At 30.8% G+C, this 20,769-nt stretch overlaps 1 protein-coding gene across 1 annotated transcript in view; it reads right to left on the bottom strand.

The window, feature by feature from the left end:
• LOC129972272 (guanylate cyclase 32E-like) overlaps positions 1 to 20,769 on the bottom strand; it is a 411,705-nt gene that overhangs the window by 173,544 nt on the left and 217,392 nt on the right. The window contains exons 2-3 of the mRNA XM_056086350.1: positions 7,096 to 7,487; positions 2,497 to 2,748 (exon numbers count right to left, since the gene is read on the bottom strand). Coding sequence (XP_055942325.1) covers positions 2,497 to 2,748; positions 7,096 to 7,272 — 429 coding nt within the window. The 5' untranslated portion in view covers positions 7,273 to 7,487. The remainder of the gene's footprint in view (positions 1 to 2,496; positions 2,749 to 7,095; positions 7,488 to 20,769) is intronic.

Here is a 20,769-nt window from a genome sequence, read left to right as displayed (position 1 = left end):
TAATTAACATTTTTATAAACTGTTTTTGTTGAGCACCTATTATTCTAGAACTATAGGCCAAATTTAGTACCTCTAAATCCAGTGGTTCGCTCAGTAAAGCATTTTGAGAGATTTGTTTTTGATTATTCACATTACAATTTAAAGATCGTCTGCCAGCCTATAACCATTATCGTGTTAATATTTCTTGATGAGCAAACCTATATCTGTTGGTGGAATGCACAAGGACCTGTAATCTGGCATCCATTTTTGTTAGTCTTCAACTCATTGGACTCACACTGATCTGATTATTTAGAACTTCTTACTTAGATTTAAATTAGATTATTTAGAATTTATAACAGTTTCTGTTAGTGATACATGTGTATTTCATTGAAATTTTTATCGTGGGATCTTTGTTATTATGATCAATGCTATACTAAGAACAGTAAGGACACGAGTCTTTACTTCGCCAATGTAACCGGAGGAATGAAATTCGCAAACAGCTAATTTAATGGTTCCTTTAATTATTCATCTAGTAAGAATGGCAATGACATATACATGTGCCTGTTCGGTCTTTTTATTTTTGTTAGTGAAGCATCAAAATGGACGAGTAACATTGCGATTTCTTTCCAATATATTTATATTATATAACCAGATACTTTCAACCCGAAACATTTACAATGCATGTCACTGATTGTGATAGCACTTCAGATTCAGTTTTTGAAGAGTAGTAAACCACATCAGAATTCCTCCCACCTTTCTTAAGTATTTGGAGTAAACTGAAGAACCGTGGTCTGCAGAGTAAGAAGGCGAGAACTTAGTCACTGGTTCTGATACAATAATTCACAAAGCGCGTACTTCTCAGCATGGAAATGTAAGTAACTTGAACCCACAGCCTTAATGCATCTGCCATGAATATCGTTGCGAAGTTTCTCATTTCTATCTCAAGATTCCCACGGTGAAACCTGGAGAATAATAAGGAAAAACAAAACACCTAGTCAGTAAATGAATAGCAGACTGAAGAAAGAGGCAAGCATCAACGAATTGAAGTGTACAACGTGCAAAAAACATAGGTTGCCATGCAGATGCTCACTGTTAATTGTAAAAAATAAATGAAAAATTTGCCTTTAAAGCGTTTTTCTCTTTTTCATACTGCTGATTTAGATCAATATTGATAGAATATAATATCATTACACACCAAAAATCTTAAACATTCAAACACATTTTGATTTTTTCGCTCATAAATGAATTGTTTAGTTTAGTCATAATAACTTTATTTTTCAGAGCCCATTTCAGAATGGAGAGTGTTACTTTGAATCGTCATCAAATAATGAGGAAAATATGAGAGCCGGCAATTCCTTCTCCAATCTTCTTCTATACCATATAATGGCAAGCAAGATTGACATCGAATAATTTAGGATGCAGCAAGTCTTGTTAAAGACATATGGTTGGTGATGTTCTTAAATCTTATGTGACTCTCATTCGTGTGACAACAAAATTCAAGCATCATGTTAAAAAGAAATTTTTTTTTTTTTAATTTATCAAAAAATTCTTGAAACACCTAGAAACCTGAAATAGTTTCTATATATTGTGGAAGGATACATACCTGAAAGTCTTTAATTGTCAAAGTGTCCCATATTTGGAGAAAAACTGAATAACTCTCCATTTATATATTCACAAAAGAACAATTTAGGAATAAATATCGCTTCATTCAACACGATTTAAAGAATTTGGGTGCATTTTGGGATTTATTTGCACAAGATCAATGTTGGACTATATAGCCTCAAATAACCTGTTAATAAAGACATAATCAGTGAGTATATTCTATTATTTATTTTTAAATATGATTTATGTGCCAATCTTACGAAACCAGAATTGAAATCTCGAAACTGAAACCTCACTTTATTCGGTAGCCTGAGTCTAGCTTCCATTTTTTTAGGTGCCTATCTGAGACACTGAACCAATTAATCATGGTTTTAACAATACCAGTGGATTATAATACTTGATGCAAATGTTTCGTACAAATAAGGTAAAGAAGGTAAACTTGATTCAAATGTTTCATACAAATGAGGAAAAAAAGAAGGCTTGATGAAAATATTGCATACAAATGAGGCAAAGAAGGTAGACGATGAAATGTTTCGTACAAATGAGGTAAAGAAGGATAATTCAATGCAATATTTCATGCAAATGAGGTAAAGAAGGAAGACTTGATACAAAGGCTTCATACAAATGAGGCAAAGAAGGTCGACTTGATGAAGATTGTTTCATACAAATGAGGTAAAGAAGGTCGACTTGATGAAGATTGTTTCATACAAATGAGGTAAAGAAGGAAGACTTGATGCAAATGTTTCATACAAATGAGGAAAAGAAGGAAGACTTGATGCAAATGTTTCATACAAATAAGATAAAGAAGGTAGAATTGATGCAAAGGTTTCATACAAATGAGGTTAAGAAGGAAGACTTGATGTAAATGTTTCATACAAATAAGATAAAAAAGATAGAATTTATGGATTTACTTACATAGGAGACCATGGTCATGTCCCATGCAGCAGCCAGCAGGGCTTCGTGTTCACAGCTGCCATCTAGACCAATGAATCCAATCACACCCTCCTCCCTCATTTGTGTCATCTTCTTGAGGGGCAAGGCGCTGTCAGCCTCCCCAGAATCGTACGCTATGAACCTCAAGTTGTGGTAAGGTAGAAGTTCCGGGTCTTCGTTTACTAAGTCCACCGCCAACGGGACAGCGCCGGCAATCAGCAGCTTTTCGATATCCTGTGAAACGAATGGCAATGATTTAATTTCAAAAAAAGGAAGCATCATTTAAAAAATAATTATGCACTTGATAAGCCATGAATAATCTGGGAAGTGGATAATCCATTTTAAAGTAAGGTGTAAAAGATACATCATATTACAATTGCTAAAAAAGAAATATTGTGCTCATTATTTCTTGTCCAAACCTTAGTCGAATTTCTTACAATTTTTGGTTTAAAATTGCAGTAATATTTCAGTTTAAAAATAGCATTGAAGGTAGTTTTTATAAGTTACCTTCTACGATATACTTCTTTCAGAAGCATTATCGTAACATGTTACATCGAAATTAATAAAATAAATTTGATTTATAGTAATAGAGAATCCAGATTTAGTTAATTTCAAATAACTTTCAAAGGAGGCAAATGAACAATAGTTTCATGAAAGTATTTAGCGCTATAGGTTTTATTTAGAATCCAGGAGCAATTCTTGAAGTCAATAATTCGCAAATGAATGAAGCCAAAGACAGAATAGAACTGAAATCGATAAATTTTTATTCTAAAAAAAGAGTTTATTGGTAACATAATTTATACAATTCATTTATACATCCATCTCTGTCAGATCGAAATCATACTTTACAGAGAAATAGATGTCAATTTAGATGGCAGAACTCCATTCTGCAAAGCATTAAGAATCGTTTCTGACGGCACATGTTCAGCATAAATATTGCTTTGTACTGTAAAATTAGTTTTATTTATAGACTGATATCTGGATTCCTGAAAGAAAGTCAATTCATTAAAATTTGCAAAACGTTGTTGCTGTTAATGTCATATCTTGTGGAATGTATTGCGCGAACATCAGCGGAACCATTTAGGGTTTAAATAATTTACCAAAACTATATTTCAAAGAAATTGTGGTTCCAAGGTAATAAGAATATAAATTTATTTTATTCATTTAATTCACTTCTGTTTAAATTAAATCTTTCTACAAATTTTTAATACATATTTATGAATTTCCTATAATTATGTTTTACATTGAGTGTATTATGAATGCAATGTAGATATTGAGATTTCCTAGCACAATAGAATAAAAATAGTTCATTAAGAAGTCTTTCGAAAGTATAACTATATTTGTAAAAAAATATCTGAACGATTTGAGCAGAATAGTTGGAATAAAAAAACTCCACTTTTTAGAAATTTTATAAAACACGCAAAATCACATTACTCTTTCCATTTTTTTCTTTTTGAGCAAATTCTATTGCATTTTCTATGAATATTCGAGTGTTCCTTTCAGTTTACCATTTTCTATTATTTTTTAAAAACATATGCTAATATTTTTCCGATTCACATTCTTTAGTGCATGCATGATATATGAGATAATGAATGTATTCAAAAGAAAGTCCATGCTATTTTTCTTTTGTGAGATAATTTGCAAGTCGGTTGGGGGGAGGCTTCTTTATTTAGGGATGGTTTTCGTTGAATTTTGTGTTCGTTAACGATTGTTTGTGTCTAATTTTTTTGTTGAATGATAATAATTACGAGTATATGTACTGATAAAACCAAATTTCATTCTTTCCCCTGTAACAAATACTGAAATAATAATAATATTTATAGAATCCGGTATAGATAAAAGATTTATAAAATGCGACAGTCCCGCTTTGCACTGAAATTTTCACTGAAGGTGACATCCATCAAAATATTATAGAAAAGCGTCAGATTTTAACGTTGTTTGTGAGAAAAATATTTCGATTATTGTCACAGATACACATACTATCCAAGCGTTTGAAGAAAATGGTCTAAGAAACCAAATTTATTATACCAATATAAACTAGAAAATGCAGCACGAGTCCCAAAAGGGTCTTGAGGATATACTCTAGCCCCATGAGGGGCAGTAGGAGGCACATCTTTTTCATCGCTTTCGGAGAAAAAATGTTTAGCTGTAAAATATTTTTAATTTTTTCAGGTATAAAATAATTCATTTTTGTTCCTTTAATTATTTAAATATTACTGTTATTTTATTGCCAAATGTAAAATTATTTTTTGTATTTATGAAATATTTAAAATTAAAATCTTACAACCAGAAATACAGATCAAACATATCTTAATAAGATAGGAGCCAACAGAAGAGCATCAAACTTGAAAGTCAACTCTGGGAAAAAAAATTTCAACTATTGTCCCAGCTATACATACTTTCCAGTAATATGAAGAAAGTGGTCTAAGAAACCAATTTTATGCTCTCAATACAAACGAAACAAGGCAACACGAGTAACAAAAGTGTTTTGGAAAATATTCTAGTCCCAAGAGGGGAGATAGGAGACATATCGTTTCGCCTCCTTGGCAGGAAAAATGTTTAGGCATAAAATATTTCCAATAATTTATTTCAAGTATAAAATAATTTATTGTCATTGATTTAATTCCTTAATCAGTAGAGGGACTCGGCTCCTTATAATTTCATTATGTGGAGATAAAAATAATAGACGAGTTTCAGGAGCAGTTATTTGATTAGTTTCTAAGTTCCACATTTCACAAGACAAAACAAACACGATCACGAAAAATCACGACACTCACTTAGAATACAATATAATAATGATCCATAAGAAGGATCTTGGGAAATATACTTCGATGTTAATAAGATAACGCCATCTGTAGTATCAGAAGGGAAGGTAGTAGAGTTATGCAACCACTAGAATTATTATTTTATTGACAGATATAAAATATTGTTGTATACATAAAATTTTTCATTAAAAATTAAAATCTTATATCCAGAAGTATAGATCAAATAAAATAATTGGGAAGAACAGATAGATTGTTATAAAATAAAAATTAAATATTTTTTCAAAGAAGATTAAATTTCTTTAGTAAAAATGTAATAATTATTCTCCTTATTCTACAAATGTCTCATTTCAAAATATTTATGTTATCATATCCGAAATAAATGTTGCCATTCTGAATCGATAATAATCAGTACCGCCGAATAAAATATTTAATAAACTGGCTTCATCAGATTTTATAAAATCCATCAAATATACAATTACATATTACCAACTTGAGATCCCTTATTGTAAAATCAATAATATTCTCTAATCAGATATTAATGAATTGTATTTGTCATAATATTGCATTTTATAAGCTTCATAAATCGTTTGAATTTACAAAATCTCATTATTTTCTAAATGGAATTTTCAAATCGTTTTCAAATAGTGGCGATTTCATTTAAGTATCACATTCTTTAGAATGAAAACCATTTTCAATCTTAGAATGTTCATTTTATTTATCTTTATAGTTTAATTTTTATTATATTCGATACAATGTATTTGTCATTCAATATAAATATAAAAAATAGATTATGAACCGTTACGAAGCAGTAGAGAGTTATTTTAAGCATTTTTTGAGCTTCAGGAAATGGAATTGTAAACCGTTTTCATTTTCTTTGATTAAATTGGAATTTTATGTTTTTTGAAAACTAAAAAGGTATTGGGGTTTTATTTATTTTTTTTTTTTGCGAAATTATTTATGTGATGTTTAAACTTTTGGTGGGGGTTGGTATTTTTTTTTTTTACTAAAAACAGTTTTGTCACATTTGAATAAAGAATAATATTATTTTCGTCGAAAACTTCAACTGATATTTTATTGAATATTCACGTTTTATCCCTGTGACCTCTGAAGTCTGCAGCTCGTAATACTGAAACGCCCGAATTCCATTTTTAAAAATAACAAAACTTCTTATTCCCTCAAAGTCCATTAGAGAAATTCGCATTCCTTTGTTGTTGATATATTACATTGGTGATTACCTATCGATATATTAACAAAAAGGTTACTTAATAGTGACTATTATGGAGATTATTATGGAGACTACTATGTACAAAGATATGGATTCGGCTTTTCTTTCTTTCAGGGTATATCATTTTGATGAACAATGCACTTATTCGAGTGACTAATAAACTAATCATATCCAATTGAAACTAACGAAGTGGTGATTTTCTGAGAGGGGTTGAGATTACCATATTTGATCAAAGGATTTTTTTGAATGCTTCATTGAGAAATTAAATATCTCAGAAAATTCATCATATCAGAAAACAATTTCCGGAAATGAATTTCTCTCTCATTCTTTATGGACCAGATTAACTATTACGAATTGAATTACCTTGAAGAGAATCAGCTGAATTTCCATGTAGATAACTAATAAATCATTGAATTACCTAGAAGTTAATTTATAATCAATTTAATTACCTTGAAAATTTATAATCAATTTAATTACCTTGAAGTTAATAAATAAGTAATTTAATTATCATGAAGTTAATAAATAAGTAATTTAATTACCTTGAAGTTAATAAATAACCAATTTAATTACCTTGAATAAATAACCAATTACCTTGAATGAAGTTAAGAATCCCAAGGTGACATTGGGCTTGGAGGGATCCAGCACTGGCTTCTCGATGGTGTTGTTGAACCGTATGAGGTTGAGAACCGTTCGGTGCGGCTCCAGGTCCGCCGCCACCAAATACGTGCAGAAAATCGTCACCAAAACCGAAGTGGTCAAGGGATGCATGTGGCTGGTGCAGTTGTCTGGTCATAGTACGGGATTCCTAGGGGCCGGATCATTGAGGAGTGACCACGAATCTGGGTAGGATTCTTTCAGTTGTTAAATAAATAGCACTCTACGCTTTTCACATCCTATAATAATTATTTGCCGTCTTGTTTTTTTCAAAATCAAGAATGGAGGTGCCATTATTTTAGATAGAAAGCAAGTAATTTTCCAGAAACCTGTGAGAACAAAAGAAAAAAAAATATGTTAAAATTATAAATGTGGAATTAAAAATAGCATTTTAAATGGCCATTCGAAGAAGTTGTTTCAAAAATTGTAGCATTAGAAATCTTTTAAAAATATAGAGGCACAGATTACTCCAACACCAAGATGGCAGTGTTTATTTCCATAATAAAGCCTCTTTTGTTTTCTTTAATTGCAAATAACTTTAAATATTTAAGCATGAACCCTGGCACCACGATTTATCTTTCTTTAAGTCGGCAAATTGTCAGATATATGCGAGGTGTAATAAATAAGACGAGGTTTTCAAAAAATAAAAAAAATGGTTTTGCAATTCAAATATTAAATAATAAGGCAACCAAATCAATTTATAAAGGGTGTCCCAAAATAAACGAATGATTTGAATTTTCCATCAGTAGTACAGTAAAGTGCTGGCAGCCCTATTAAAATCATTAGACAGCTGATAGTTTTGGGTTAATAGAAATGGAACGTTACACGATAGAACAACGGGTTAGCTCAAGATTTCATTTAAATAAAAAACACAGTTTTTTTCTTTAAATTTTTATTGAATTGAAAATTACACAAGATATGGTTATATATGGAATAATACATGGAGCAAATGGTCGCCATAGGTTTACTAAAACATACGCATTCTTTTGTCGGAATTTTCCATGACCGTTTTGCATGTGTGGTTAAATTTCGTTGATACAGCGTTTAACTACCCCCCTGTGGGCTTGTTGGTATAGGCCTTTGACTTCAAGTAACCCCATAAAAAGAATTCTAAGGGTGTTAAATCACACGATCTAAGGGGCCAATTCTCAAAATTTCGAACTGTGGTCGCTATACTTTCATTAATTTTGAAATATTTTTCAACAATGAAAACACGTTGTTCTATCGTGTAACGCTCTATTTTTACTAACCCTACACTATCAGCCAGGAAGCAGAAATTTTTTTCTGAAATTATATATATGTAAAAAATTTTTTCCTTAAATTATTTTTTTCTTTAAATTCAAATTATCATTTAAGAGAGAATAAATCATTTATCTCATCGAAAATATAAATATTCTTGTCAAACAGACAAGTGGAACTTTTGAAAAATTCATGTGTATTAATATCTACATATTTCACCTCCCATTCTACATTTATTAACAATAAAAAAAGATTCCTATCAAATTAATTTAAATCATAATTTTAAACGAAAAAAGAAAGAAACAAAACGGCGGAAGTTGTTCTCTCCGAAACTTTCTCTCATGCTCTATAATAAAGTTATTCCCTTCTCTCAGGACCTTGAAACTAAGGACCTTGAGCAAGGTCGTGAACTTCATGTTTGCAGGGATTTATACTTTCAAAGTTCAGCAAACGAGAGTTTTTTGCTTCATAGCATATTAGAGAAAGACGAATATGTATTTTACTTGTTTTTTTTCCAGCAAGTCCAAAACTGTCATTTAACTTATTAAGACCACAAACAAAATTTTATTTTAAGTCGTTACGTTTTCATGACATCGTTCCTTTTACGAATTATCGCGTATAAATGGATGTGAAAATGCAGACCAACTTACAGTCATCCTCTTGGCCGACTTAAACCAAACGTCAGTACTGATCTAAACGTTTGGCTGCTATATACGTGTACCAAATTTTATCCATCTACAATTATAAAATTTGTGGTTATCTTATTAATATGAACTACGACAGACGATTAAAATTTTCTTTCGTACTGATTTCATCAAACATTTGACAGAAATTTATAAATTTTATATAAAGACTATAAACCAAGTTTCATTTATCAAGCTCAAAGCCTTTTTGAGTTATTGTATTTACAGGAAAGAGATATAAATTTGCGTTTTTCAGACTAGAGTATTGCCTAAATATAGAGATTCGTCAAAATCTGAGTAGAAATTTTTATCTTAAACAGTATTTTATCTTTGTATACTTCGTATAGGAGAAACTAAATGCGTTAATAATTTTACCATCTCAGTTAAGTAGAAAAAACTTCCATAAAATTCCTTCATAATTGAATAATATTCAAAATAAATAAATTAAACATATCTACAAACATAATGTAAAGACAATAAACCAAGTTTTATTTATTTAGATCAAAGCGTTTTTGAGCTATCTTGTTGTTCACAGGAAAGAGACAAAAATTCCAAACATGCGTTTTCAAGACTTGAGGAACTCTCAAATATAGATATATAGATTCGTCCAAATCTTGAGCTGGAATTTTTTAAAATTACAGTACTCTCTCCTCGTATACTTCATATATAAGAAAGTAAAAGAGATAAAAAATTTCCCATCTCATTTAAATAGGAAGGACTTCTGTAAAATTTCCTCCATAAATGAATGTTGTTGTTGTGACTTATGACATTTTATAAGTTCGCTGACAGTCATCTGTCAGCGATTTAAGCCGAGTGAACGTCTCTTGTTTTTTCAGTAAAGCCAATTAGGACCAAGAGTACGACTTGGCTACTTCATATATCACATTCGCTTGAACAACCCTTTTGTACAGAACGGCACATCACACTTCTCAAAGATAGAACACAGAAGAACAACCAAGCCCGAACCGGGACTCGAACCTGGGGTGCCAAATCACTGTGAAGATGCGCAACTGCTAAGCTTAGACGCCGGCATAAACGAATGTAAACCAAGTTTCATTCATCTAGCTCAAAGCATTTTTGAGTTAAGGCGTTTACAAGAAAGAGATATAAATTCCAAACATGCGTTTTTCAGATTAGGGGACTTCTCAAATATAAAGATTCGTCAAAATCTGGAGTAGAATTTTTTGTCTTAAATAGTATTTTAAATTTGTATACTTCTTATAGGAGAAAGTAAATGCAATAATAAATTTACGTTCTCATTAAGAAGAAAGGACTCCTATTAAATGTATCCGTAATGAATAATATTCAAAATAAATAAATTAAGAAAATCTTATTTTACCAAAAAAAAAAAAAAAAAGGATGGATGACATAAAAAAGACAAAAACAACAACAACAAAAAATAAGATTTTACCACTTCAGATTATAAATTAAAGAAAAATTCCTTAAAAGCACATATGAAAATTCTGTGAGATTTTTAAATAATGTTCCTTTGCTTGAAGCATGTGCTTGTTACAGCCAAGAGTTTACCTTTAGTTAAATTTAATCATAGTTTAGGGCATACATAGTTATCTTAAAACATTTCATAAGGTACAGGAAATCCCCATTAAGACATAAAAAAGAGACAGTTCACCTGAAAGAAAATATCTAATTCCTTTTTTTATTTATGTTCATACATTTAAATCCACCCTGTTGACATTCTTTAAAGATTTAAGTGCATTAACTATTCCATAACGACTCACAGAGGTGCCATGAGTAGTTCAACAACATCAAAAGTTTATTTCTTTTTCTTCAAGCAATAATTCTGGGAGAATTTCTAGAAAATATGTGCAAAAGGAAAAGGAAATATGGTGCAACAAAGCACTAAAGAAAAATGTCAAATGGGATTTCAGATTTTCGTAGACTAAATCGTATTAAAAACGGTTTCCTATCCTATTTTTTTGTTTATACTTTAGCAAGAGAACTACAGACATTATTATTTTAAGTGAATTTATATTGATGGTTGGATTATTAATATGCTTCAAGAGCTTGACAAATTGTATAAAGAAAAAAAAAATATTTACATGTTTTTATCCTTTCCTTTTACACCCGAACGTTTTTGTTCGAAACCATTATGAATTTTACAGGATTAGAAAGGGATTCAACAAAAAATATCAGAAGTAGAAAAAAAATGCGGCTTCATTTAATTTTATTATAGATCCCACGCAGAAGGAAATTTATGATGTTGGAAAATTTGAAAGCGAAAAATCCTGTACCATGTATAAATTTCTTTTATTTTTATGTCTTAGATTCCACTTTTATTATATAACTAAAAACTAACAACATATTTCTTTCATTGAAATCATAACTGTATCATTTTATGTCACATTAGCCGCCTTGGGTGACTAGCTGTTTCGAAAGGCATATGTTGGTGTTACTTAGAACACTTATCATAGACAAGCCCGCTGATGAAGTCAGTGATTTATGCCGAGTTTATGTAGTAACTTCTGAGGTGTACGGGACCCTGAGGACCCGAGGGCAGAAGTCTGATTTCTAGCTCAGGTGAATATGATACTCACACTAGACTAATCACTCCCTACCTCACTTTTTTCAAAGAGCTACGAGTGATTTATTGGCCTTTTATGATCTGTACGCAAATGGTTGTACGCATTTGTCCCACTACCTGCTAGCACGACCTCTTTTTACAGGGGGGGGGGGCTCTTTCACACACCTCACAGATAGAACACAGGGAGAAGAACAACCATGCTTGGACCAGGACTCGAACCCGAGACGTCCAGAACAGGGTGAAAACCACTACCCTTATGCCACTACGCCGGCCGGCAGGCATATAGTTTCTGTTTGCTTTCCATTAAATTTTGTATGCGTCAATTCTTAGTCTTGATTTCGTAAACTATTTTTTTAAGCAACTAAGTACCACTGACATCAATACCATTTTATCTTAATAATCTTGCACTTGATTCGTTTATTGTATACATGAACCCTTCTAATGGAGATAGTCCCATAACAACATAGTTCCATGAAAAACAGAATTATCTGATTCATCTATTTTCTAATTCTCACACTGCTGTAACATTTTTTAGATATTCATCATGTAAATTACACATATATTAAACAAAATCTATTTTCCTTATCTTTTAAAAACAGAAGAAAAACAAAGCGACTACGTATTTGGTAAAATATTGAAAACAATATTAAGTCCAATGCAACAATCAAATCTATTGTTATACTATAAGAATATTTTTAAAAATACACATTATACATTAAATATTGTTTACTATAAGAATATTTTTAAAAATTTGCGAACTTTCTAAAACCCTTTGCCTAACTATTAAATTGATATCCTTAGAAAGACAATAATTTAAATTTTAAAATGGTTTAAAAGTTAAATTTGTTCAAAAATATTTGCGAATGAAATATTAGTTATAATGAAAAAAGTCAAAATGTCATTAATAATTTATAGTTAATCAAAATCTAACTAAAATATAAATAAATCTACACGAAGAACTAATACCTACTCTCCAAAGCACATGTATGTAGCAAGTTTGGTAAGCGAAGGTTAAACGGTCTAGTCTGTAGAGCTATAACAGACCCCCCCCCACACACACACACGCACCCTGGTATCCTGGCTTAGGAGTAGCGCGTCTTCCCCATGATTTGGACATTTCGGGGTCGGTCATGACTGTTCGTCATCTGTGAAGTGTAAAAATGTGCCCCCCCCCCCCCCCTGTAAAAAGGGTTGTGCAAGCGAATGTGACGTAGCTTGTAAGATGCACTCTTGGTCCTAGATTGCGCTACTGAAACAAGAGATGTTATCGCAACTTAAAATCCGTTGACTTTTTCAGCGGGCTTGCCTATGACAAGTGCCATAAGAAACAACAACAACAACATATACTCATCTTAAGTAAATTAGAACATAAAGATGGATATATAAATAAAAAAAATTAAGGTTTCCTTGACGACTAAATTGATATCATTAAAAATATAATATTTTTGATTTTAAAATGATTTAAAATTCAGTTTTGTGCAATAATACGTTCGAAAATTAAGGCGAAAAAACGTTTAAACGGAACGAAAAATGTTCGCTTAATTTATAGTTAATTCCAATTCCAATTAAGGGGCAGTGGTGCCCTGGTGGTAAGGTCTCGGCTTCGGAACCGGAGGGTTTCAGGTTTGAGATCGGATTCAACTGAAGAACCGTCGTGTAAGGGGATCCGTTGCACGTTAAATCCGTCCTGACCAAACGTCCTCCCGCTGGTGTGGTGTGGAGAGGGAGGTGCCAGCTCAGGTGTCGTCCTCGTCATCTGACCGCGGTTCAAAATTACGAGGTCCAAAATAGCCCTAGTGTTGCTTCAAACGGGACGTTAATATAACTAAACTAAACCAATTCCAATTAAATTCGCTCTAAGGTGCATATTCCTACTATCCATGGTGTATAGGGACATATTTGGCAGTTCCAGATAAAACGGTCTAGACTGTAGAACTCCAACACACATCGTTATCATATGTAGATAAAAGTAAGAAATATAAATATTAGGAAAATGAACACAGACACAATTTATCTGTGTAGTAAGTAGATAAAAGTAGAAGGGTAGATTTACAAATAGTAAAATAAGAGTATTCATTAAAAAAAAATAATTATAGTTGCTTACAGTGTAATTCATGGTGCAATCATGGTTTTGTACGTTGGTTCATAATGTATTCATTAATCATTCCGGCGTCCTGACATAGGGGTAGCGCGTCTTCCCCTGATCTGGGTTTTCCGGGTTTGAGTCCCGGTTCGAGCATGGTTGTTCTTCTTCTGTGAGATGTGTGAATGTGCCCCTGTAAAAAGGGGTCGTGCAAGTGAATGTGACGCATGAAGTAGCTAAATCGTACTCCTGGCTCTAGTTGGTGCTACTGAAAAACCAAAAGACGCTCACTCGGCTTAAATCGATGACAAATCTGTCAGTGGTTTCGTAAAGAACCGCAAGTAACAGCAACATATGTTGATCATTCAGGTGTTTGTCTCATCCCGTTTATTCCGAATGTGAAACGGAGGAAACTGACTCTATCTCAACAATTGGTCCCTGAGGGTTTTAAAGGAGGTTTTAACACTGGTAGAGTCGAAAGCTCTTTCTCTTAATAAGTTTGTCTTTCGTAACCTTTTAATTTTTAAAAATGCAGCGTGGCTTACCTTGAATAGTATCAACAATTATTTCCTTCCCAGCTGTTTTTCTTCCACTGCACTTGGCAAATTGATTTCTATTATTGGCTTTTAAAAACTTAAACACCGGACTCCAAACGTCTTTTTTCATTCCGCCCATAGCTCAACTTTGCCACTTTGTTTATATATTCTACTAAATAGAGATTTTCTTTTTTCGGAAAATATTTTTTCTGCACCGTACCGAATATTAGAAAATCTCGTTTCCAGTTTAGAAGCTATCAGACGCCCAACTAAAGTTGTAAATTTGGAATTAAACTTTTTATACAACCCTTTAATTGATTTTTTTTATTCATCTCCAGCACACGTAGATACAATTGGTTTTTATATTTATAGTTTCAAAATCGATGTTTTCACGTTTTTACCCTATTCTACTCAAATTTATGTATTATAACTCGAAAATACCGCGATTTTTAACACCATGCACTTCGATTCAAAGACATACGAAACAGGATGAATATATGTTCCAACGAATAACAGGTGATAGTTTACCATCCTAACATGTGATAATCTTTATAGGTTATATTAGAAATTATACACAATATGTAGCCTTACTTTTCCTATTATGCTGCGCAACTGGCATGTAAATTAATTCCTTCCTTAAACTGTTCTTGATATTTGGAACTAAAGAAATATATTCTTAAAAATATTTGCTTTTTACCTAGAAAAGCAATTCACACCTGCGTTCATAAGGAAGACCCGAATTATAAGCAATAAAATATTTATAAAACCTTTTGGCAAATATTATCCGAATGAGTTCAATTTTTCTTTAGAAGATGGGGTACAACTTGGTTTCCACGGCTGCTGCGATAAACTGCCAAATCATGTAAAAAGAAAAACAGATGAAATTATCCAAATTAAGAAGAATCATTCATACTTTCACTTTTTAACTTGGTATTATTCTGATCGTCATCTTAATAGTGGTAGCCGTGGAAATCAACGGAAGATGAAAGTGCACACTGGTTTAGTTTAGTTTAGTTATATTAACGTCCCGTTTGAAGCAACACTAGGGATATTTTGGGACGGACCTCGTCATTTTGAACCGCGGTCAGATGACGAGGACGAAACCTGAGCTGACACCTCCCTCTCCACACCACACCAGCGGGAGGACGTTTGGTCATGACGGATTAAACGTGCAACAGACCCCCTTACATGACGGTTCTTTGGTGGAATCAGGTCACGAACCTGAAACCCTCCGGTTCCGAAGCCGAGACCTTACCACCAGGCCACCACGGCCGAAAGTGCACACTGAGATAGTGATCCAAGCTACAGTATGCCCATGTACATGTCAGCTATATTTTAAGATAAAAGCAGAAAACAAAGAGTTATATTCGAAAGTAGGAGAGAAACTGAATTAAAATAAATTTGGTAAGAGAACAACTTTAGATTTTCTTTTAAACCGTTTTAATTTGCATACATACTTCAGATCGATGCCTTTTATTGCATACATTTAAAAAAAAAAGCAATTCATATTTCCTGAACCTCTTCAGAACCAGCGGGTGGAGAACGAAGTGCTCTCAGAGACTCGAGCGCCCCGAAGCGGAGCGTCACCACGGGTCCAGACAATTTTCACAGTTAAGCCTAATTTTACAAAAAATTTCATATAAAATCATCATTTTAATGTAATGTTTGTAATGTACTACTTTAATGTAATGTTTAACGTAATGTTGTTCGCTGCAATGTTTGTAATATATTACTACTTAATATGCATTAATACAAAGATTCTAACATTAATAGAAATGAATGAAATAAGCAAAACACTTTTAACTATAGCCTCGAAAACAAATATTATATCCATAAAAACAGTTATAAATATAAAAATTATATAATATTTAACTCTCAACCGCAATAGCAGACATCTGAACGCACTTTCCCAAACGAAAAAAATTAAAGTAATCAACTGGAACGTCGGAGTCCCTTTAAATCACACAGGCATTTTCAGAGAGCCGTTTGTTTATACCAATAAATCTATCAAATCTAGAAAAGCAAAACAGAAACCAAAGCCTGCTCGCATATGAAGGTCAAATGCCAAAGAATTAGACTGTTAAATATTTCTCTTTTCGTAATGGGAAGACAAAATAGAACTGATCAAAAACATACAAAATACTATGTAGCGATCCCGAACTGCAAACAAAAAATATATTCACCCTACATAAACCAATTAGTATTCTTTTCCCACTCAGTCATAATAAAAACAAAATTCCAGAGCAAAATAAAACATGGTTCATTAAATGTCCAATCCTCTCGAAAGAGCCGAACACGTGCAATTGCTTACATGTGTAAATACAATACCTCAGATCACGTAAAAAATTAAAAAAACGAAGGTCAGAACCGAAAGCGTATACTGAAGGTCAACACTCTATAAGATATACTACAATATTATAAGGGACGTCAAACGTCATCCAGTGTTCTTTGAAAACAGCCATCTAGTTCATGTTTTACTTATTTAATTATTTAAATATTTTACTGATCATTATTATTTTAAAATTCAGTATTTTTCTTGTTTCTTTTATTATTTACCTTCAATCTTAAGATAGACAGTTAATCTATTCATAAGATGTTTTCCGAAGTATTTAATGCCTCCCAAATTTGCTTTGAAAGCATTTAGCTCGTCTTCAATAATTATATTAAAATTTGGTTTCATTAGTTTTTTTTATCCAAATCTTATTATTGGTTATCGCTTACAAGTTGAATTATTTCCTGTTCATCCTTGGTCCTGAAAGTGCATCGTTTATGAAAATGTTCCACAAAAGTGCCCTCAAACAAAAGTATTAAAATAAAATTAAAGAAAATAGAAAAAAAAACTCTCTATACCAAGGAAATTGCTCTAGGCACTTTATTAGGAAAGTTTAATATAAAACATTATTTGTAGTATTTTAATAGAACAAAATTTAATAAAAACTGACAAAAAATTAATCATAACTGGAAAACACTCTTCTGAATTAAAAAAAAAATCAGAAATAAAGCGAAAAAATTAAATATAAAGAAAAAAATATACTAAACGAAATAATAAAAAAGAAAATATAAGTGATTATGGTAATTTTTGAATGCATTTCTAATTAAATATTTTTAATAAAGTTTTGTTCCATGAGAATTCCAAAATTTTAAATATAAATTCCAAACTTCGGCATACAAGAATAAAATCCATATCAAGTAATAAATAAAAAAATAAAACATTTCTTAAAAAGTTTTTGTCAAGTCATTTTGTTTTTAACTTAAAAACGAAAAAGTGATGTTTCCTTAAACCAAAAATAAATCTGAAATGTTGTGGTTTTGACACATATGATATTATTCCACTCATGGCTCTGAAAATGTCATAGGAATTGTTAAAAAAAGGTATCTAGTGTTTTTATCCTGCCTGTAATCTTCGAATCGCCAAGTAAACTCTTTATAATTTTCCCCTCCTCCTTTTTAATTTTCTTCCCTTTCAAAAAGCATGTTTCTGAGACATTCTATTAAATTTAACATCTCGGTGAAAATGGAAAATATGTTTAAAAAATCATTCGGAATACTGAAGGTTTCATTTGCAAAGTAAAATGAAAAATAGTACCAATTTTAAAGTGGCACCAGAAGGCTATTTCCAAAATAGAAAATATTCAGTACTTCTGAAATGTAAACTGTCACATTAGAAATCTGAAGAAAGACTTTGTAGATAGACTCAAAATTAAAAGTTCGGAAAAGAATTTTTTTGACATCGACACCACTTTATTCTGATAATAATTCTCCTATATGTTTTTAAATTGTTATTTTCTTATAAGAATATATATGAAAAAGCTAGGTAAAGAAAAGACAAACGTGTTCAAATACAAAAATATTTTCAGATATTATCACTAAGTTAAATAAAATATTCCTGAATTATAAAACAATGGACGACAAGTCGCTTGTTTCTTTATAATGAAACGACTATAGGTTTTAAATGTTATTATATTTTCTAAACTATTCCAATTGGCCATTAGGCGATAACACATTTGGATAATGAGTTTTATAAAAGAAAATCGAAACAAAAATTATACAATAAAGGGCAGTCCAAAAAATTGGCTCAAAATGGTTACAAAAAAGGTTTGGAACTTTCGTTTGAGTATTGTAAAAATTTCTGAAAATATCCAACAAAATAACACATTCCAATTCCACAAGAAACTAAAATGTTAAATTCGAGTGTTCCGCCAGACGAAAATCTTTTCTCATGACCAACAATAGAAAGAACAAATTATCTTTCTCGAGTTCTGTGATAAGTGAGTTCATATTTTATTGGAATCACGTTCTGCTTTTAGGAAGTGAAAAAAATATGAAAATTTGGATTCCGATGAGCATATAACGAAACTGGGAAAAAAAGAGAAATTCTACTTCAAGACTATTGAATTTTTGAAAAAAAGTGGTTGGGGTACTGTTAACATCAGGACTAGATAATTCGGTATTAGCTAAAGATTAATGGATCCATTTTAATTATTTAAATATTAAAAAAAATTAATTATTAGCACAAAATTAGAATATAATTTTGATTTTTAGCACTATAATTTTTCCCTATATCTGATGAATATGTCCAGAGTTTCTGAAACTTCATCCCTAATCTAGATATTTAATCATTTTGAGCATTTTTGAAGCGAATCGGCGTTAAGAATGCTCAAACACATTTTCAAAAAAATGAAAATTGAAGTTACATCACCAAAAATAATCATATTGTAAGCCAATTTTTAGTGTTTTTTTCTAAAGAGTTTGAATGTTTTTATGCAATAAAATATTGTGAAAAGTTTCTGTTCATTTGTCTTCAGAAAGTAAATTCTATTATGCATTTAGAATAATTTGTATTGTTTCTTATCAAACAAAATATAGATTTTATTAAAAAAATACTCATTAAGAAATATTATTAATGTTTATAATACTATTTCAGTAAAATTCCAAGTGAATAGAAAGACTTATAGATGTAGGTTTAGACACGCAAATATTTAATGGAATTAACTCACTTGACATCAGAATTATTCAGTAAATAAAAATAAATATATTGCTTAACTTATAATAATCTAAGTTGCGATAAGTTTTGGTACTAGTGAATTTTGACTGAAAATCAATTTGCATCGAAGAATCACAGGTCCTAAAAAATACCCAAAACTTAGGTCCAAATGTCCTCAAATTGGTGGGGCGTGGAAATTTGGTGCGGGATTGCCGTCTCAGATATTTTCCCCTGTCATTTTAACATGGTTCAAAATAACGGGATCTGTATCAAAATAGCTCTAGCTTTGCTTTGAAACAGTACATAAATATAATAATTAATCTAACAATACATTAATTACTCTGTTTTAATGCGATGCTTCTTGTTTTCTCCTGTAAGATGCGTAATGTAGTTTATTATTAAAATTGGGATACTATTCGGACAACTGTATCACGAATGCATGAAATGACATTATTCGTCAAAATAAACATTTCTTTTCAAATATTTTTGAACTGTGGATAATAAAATCCAATATCATTATTGCTCAATTTTTAAAACAAAAACATTATGATTTTGAACTTTTCTTCTACTCAAAAAGAAGACAATTTTACTTTTGCATTTTTATTGCATAAAAACATTTTAAAAAGATAAAAAAAAAAATGAAACAGAACTTTGAGATTAAAGAGTCTGAAAGACGTTTCTTTTGTTCTGAAAATTTTCATTTATAATAAATCCCCCCCACCCTATTCATCATTTAAAAAAATTATTTGAAAGATCTTAGAGAGAAATGATAACTGTGCAACATTCCATCTTTTAAGAGTACAAAAGTATAAAAGTATCTATCTATCTATATATCTCTCTCTCTCTCTCTCTCTCTCTCTCTCTCTCTCTATATATATATATATATATATATATATATATATATATATATATATATATATATATATATATATATATATATATATATATATATATATATATATATATATATATATATATACATACATACACACACACACACACACACACACACACACACACACACACACATATATATATATCATTTTTAAAATACATAACATAATATATAAGATACATATTATATATATTTATGTATGTATATTTAAAGTATGCATAATATTTAAAATGCTGTACTTCACATATTTTGTTACATTATATTAAATATTTTAAATCAATGAAGGCTTTTATTTTTCATTATGTCGTATTTAAAAAATTATTTACTGTGCTTGAAATGGCTTAATTGATGTGTTTCTCAGTTATCAAAAATACTATTTTTAAAAACATCAATTCAAAGCACATTTTGCTTTGAACTGTCCTGTTTTTAAATAAAAAAAAAACATTTTATAACATGGGTAATAAAAACTGACTAATGTTCAGAATAATCTTTTTAATAATTCGTTCAACAACCGATTTGTTCAGATTCACAGGAAAGAAATTTTTTTTTTTCATATTCTTGCATTGTTAGTCAAAATTCAAAATACATTTAAAAATATTTTAATTAGCATAATTTAATAAATTTAGTTTTTTCTAGTTATTCTTCATTT

The sequence above is a fragment of the Argiope bruennichi genome, chromosome 6, assembly GCF_947563725.1.
Source record: "Argiope bruennichi chromosome 6, qqArgBrue1.1, whole genome shotgun sequence".
NCBI classification, from domain to species: Eukaryota; Metazoa; Arthropoda; class Arachnida; order Araneae; family Araneidae; genus Argiope; species Argiope bruennichi.
The sequence above is the reverse complement of the archived record's forward strand: the minus strand, read 5'-3'. Positions and strand labels throughout refer to the sequence as shown.